We start from the raw sequence: 4,199 nt of genomic DNA, 5'->3' as shown, positions 1-4,199 counted from the left end.
GAGAGAGAGAGAGAGAGAGAGAGAGAGAGAGAGAGAGAGAGAGAGTCCTTTATGTTGCAGAGTATACCAACAAAGAGAAAAGAAAACAAAGCATAGCAGTACTCACCTGTAGTCTCAGCTAAGGAGGAGCCTGAAGCAGAAGGATCTTTTGAGACCTAGGGGTTCAAGAAAAGCCTGGGCAAGCAGAGTCAAGAGAATGAGGAGTTCAAGAACAGCCTCAGCTGCCTAGTGAGTCATAGGCCAGCCTGGGCTTCAACAGACCCTGTCTTCAGCCGGGAAGTTGACTCAGGGCTTGCCAAACCTCACTTTGATCCCCAGAACCTACATTAAAAAGCCAACAATGGCCGGGCAGTGGTGGTGCACACCTTTAATCCCAGCACGCCGTAGGCAAAAGCAGGCAATCTCTGTGAGTTCGAGTCCAGCCTGGTCTACAAGAGCTAGTTCCAGGAGAGACTCCAAAGCTACAGAGAAACCCTGTCTTGAAAGATCAGGGGGGAAAAAAGCCAAGAGTGTTTGTAATCCCAGTTCTGGGGAGGTGGAGACAGAGGGATCCCTAAGCCTTGCTGGTTTGCCAGTTTAGCCTACTCAGTAAGCTTCCCTGTGTCAAAAAGCAAGGTAAGGGGCTGGAGAAATTGTACAGTGGTTAAGAGCACTGGTTGCTCTTCCAAAAGAGCAGGGTTCAATTCCCAGTATCTACATGGTTCCTCACAACTGTCTGTGACTCCATTCCAGGGGATCCAACACCCTCCTCTAGTCTCTGTGGGCATCAGGCATGCACATGGTACACAGACATACATGCAGGCAAGACACTCATACACAAAATAAAAACAAATAAATAATTTAAAAAAGATGTGCAGTGCCTGAGAAACAACATCCAAGGCTGTCCTTGCAGTCACTCCCAAATGTGTGTGTGCGCGCGCGAGCACACACACACACACACACACACACACACACTAAACAAACAAAAAAGGGATGATAATAACAATAATGTTGGCAGGAAGATCTCTGTAGTTCAAGGCCAACCTGGCCTACAGAGCAAATTCCAGGACTCCCAGAGCTATATGAAGAAACCCTATCTCAAAACTAATAAGACCAGACAGTGGTGGTGTAAAGCCTTTAATCCCAGTACTCAAGAGGCAGAAGCAGGTGGATCTCTGTGAGTTCAAGACCAGCCTGGTCTACAAGAGCTAGTTCCGGGACAGGCTCCAAAACTACAGAGAAACCCTGTCTCGAAAAACCAAATAATAATAATAATACCATTAACAAATTTGGGCAGGTGAGATGGCTTAGCAGATAAAGACACTTCTCCTCAAGCCTGAAGAGCTCAGTTCAATCACTAAGACCTACATGATAAAGAGAACTGATTACTGAAAGTCATCCTCTGATCTCCATACTATACACATGCTCACACACACACAAAATAAATAAATAAATAAATGTAATAATAATAATTTTAAACATGTATTACAAAACAGAACTCTATGTCAGTAGCAACCTCAAACATACTGTTTACCATGTGTCTTATGTTTTCTCTCTCTCTCTCTCTCTCTCTCTCTCTCTGTGTGTGTGTGTGTGTGTGTGTGTGTGTGTGTGTGTGTGTGTGTGATGTGCATGCAGATACTCAAGGAGGTCAGAGGAGGGAGTCAGATCCCTGGAGCTGGAGTTACAGACTCTTTTGAGCCTTCTGGGTCCTTCTCTTGACAGTGTGAACTTGAATGCCTGGCCAGACTGAGGTGCTGAGACAGTCCAAAAACTAGACCAAAACGAGAAAACATTCGAGCAAGCCCCACATTCGAATCCTCACTTCAACCCATTTGCTGTGTAGCCTTAACTAATCATTTTTCCTGCCTGACTTTTCTCATCTGTAAAACGGGTGTGCTACTGTCTTCTGAGTGCTAGTTACTGTGAATAACTGTGCCAATGCAATGCCTGAGTTCTGATTACTTCAGAGCCGTGGGACTTGCTCTAGGTGTTGCTCTCTCGTTGGTGGATACCAATACTTAATCAAAATCAGTCCCACCAAGTAGAGGCCTTGGCAGCCCTGAGCCATTCAGACTTGAGGGTACAGAGAACATGGTTCCCAGGGCCACCGGGAGGTTCTCCTCCCGCAACTGGGCTGCAGCACCTTGAAAAACCCTCCCATCTTGCAGTCTGGTAACCTGACACCCGACTGACGATGAGGTAAGGGGTAAATGCCCAATCTACTCATGAATCCCCCTCCCTCTCCCAAATCTTCCAGGCCTACTTCACTGAGTCCCGGTCCAGTGAGCCTTGTGTAGGTGAGCTGAGGCATCTCTCTGAATAGAAGGGTGGGGCAGTGGCTGGTGCCCTCTTGGGACTCAGGTTCTAGACTCTACTTAGGGGAGCAGGGTTGGAGGTAGGCAAGTATCCCCACGGTTAGGAAACTAAGGTGAGGTGAAGGACGAGGAAATTCCACCGGTGTGCCTGCTACCCTTCCAAAGCACCTGACACCGGCAGGGCTTGGCTTTCCTGAAGATCTAGAATTCTCCCTGCGGCCACAATGGGTTGAGGAGGCAGACCTGCACTCTAAGACCCTGAAAGCCTGGGCCAGGTCCCCGCTGTCATCTCTAAGCATCCAGACCTGGGATGCCGGAAGACATCCGTCCCCGGGCTGTTCTCTGGAGAGTAGATAGGAAGATGCTACGCGGGGACGCTGAGGGGCTTTGATCTGGCAGCCCGGCACCTATGTTAACCCAATCCTGTGTCTCTCCGCTCGGGAAGAAACTTTGGGCTGGCATCCCCGCTCCCGGCCCTCGCGAAGCCGGGTGGCTGCCGCTGCCCACTCACCAGCGCACCAACTGCCAGCGCTTCTCCCCCGGCGCTCTGCGGCCCGCCATGCCTTGTCCCGCAGCTCCCTGCGCCGCGGAGGCGGCTCCAACTGCATCAGGGCCAGTGCCCAGCGCGCTGGCGGCCGCGGAGACGGCACGGGACCCGGAGGCGCTTACACTCCTGCCGGCGGTGCGCCCCACCCTCCGCGCACCGGCGGGGTCACCGCACTTCTCTGCAGCAGCGCTCCGGACCGCCCAGTCTCCTTCACCTTTTTTCGACCCATGGCCTCACCATACTGAATATCTGGGTTTCTTTGGAGCACCGAGCCAGAAGTCAGGTTCTCAGAGATCTTTAATCCCGCTGTGCTTTGTCCCCTTAAACAGTTTGCTCTACTTACCATAAACATAAAGCATAAAAAATTAAACTCTCTTAAAAGTCTAAAATAAAAACGGATGTGCCCTGAAAAAGATTAAATTATTATAATACGGCAGTAATTAAAACAGTACCATGGCATCAGCCTAGACACTTGCCCACCCTAGGCCCAGCCCCACCGGAGCAACCAACCTCCCATCCACACCAGATTTTGTCTTTGCTGTAGAAGGGCAGAGACTAGCCTGGCTGACTGGATCGAAGGCTTGAGGCAACCTAAACCTGGTGGAAAAAAACTCTGAAATGTCTGTAAAGTCAGGCATGGGGGTATCCTGTAATTCTAGGGCTCAGGGGATAGAGGCAGAAAGGTCAGAAGTTCAAGGTCATCCTCACCTACAAAGCCAGAAAAAAGCCAACTTGATATACAAAAGACCTGTCAAGAAAGGAAGGAAGGAAAACACCCTCCCCATCAAAGAGGAGGAGAGAAAAGTTTACGAGACCGCACATTCAGGGAGTCCTCCCATTAGGACAATTCAAATTTGGGTTTTCCTCTTTTTGTTTTTCTAAAATATTATCTTGTTATATAGTCCAGGCTGGCTTCAAACTCTTGGCAATCCTCCTATCTCAACATCCAAGTGCTGGGACTGCAAGAAGGCACCAACCATCACACTGGAAAACCTTTCTGCTTTACAGGAGAGAAGCTGGGCAGACTGAAGTAAGAAGTCTGGCTCCCTTGGGAGAGCCTGGAACTGGCCTTCCTTATGAAACCGCAGGTCTATGTGCAGGAGCGCTATGGAGGCTTAGAGGGTGGAGCTCAGTAGTGTTTGCCCAGTACATGCAAAGTCAGCTCTCCAGAGGTGGTGCCCACCTATCATCCCAGCACCCACGAGGCAGAGGCAGGAGGCTCAGAAATCCAAAGTCATCCTTACCTACACGGCAAGGTCTCAGTTGAAGCCAGCCTGGGATACATAAGATGAGAGAGAAAGAGAGGGAGAGAGAGAGAGAGAGAGAGAGAGAGAGAGAGAGAGAGAGAGAGAGAG

The 4,199-nt window shown here is 49.8% G+C and overlaps 1 protein-coding gene across 1 annotated transcript in view; it reads right to left on the bottom strand.

Moving 5' to 3' along the window:
• The window catches only part of Rap1gap2 (RAP1 GTPase activating protein 2), a 227,198-nt gene extending 224,124 nt beyond the window's left edge, over positions 1–3,074 (bottom strand). The window contains exon 1 of the mRNA XM_026780923.1: positions 2,809–3,074. Coding sequence (XP_026636724.1) covers positions 2,809–2,858 — 50 coding nt within the window. The 5' untranslated portion in view covers positions 2,859–3,074. The remainder of the gene's footprint in view (positions 1–2,808) is intronic.
• Between the last annotated feature and the right edge of the window lie 1,125 nt (positions 3,075–4,199).

The sequence above is a fragment of the Microtus ochrogaster genome, chromosome 7, assembly GCF_000317375.1.
Source record: "Microtus ochrogaster isolate Prairie Vole_2 chromosome 7, MicOch1.0, whole genome shotgun sequence".
NCBI classification, from domain to species: Eukaryota; Metazoa; Chordata; class Mammalia; order Rodentia; family Cricetidae; genus Microtus; species Microtus ochrogaster.
The sequence above is the reverse complement of the archived record's forward strand: the minus strand, read 5'-3'. Positions and strand labels throughout refer to the sequence as shown.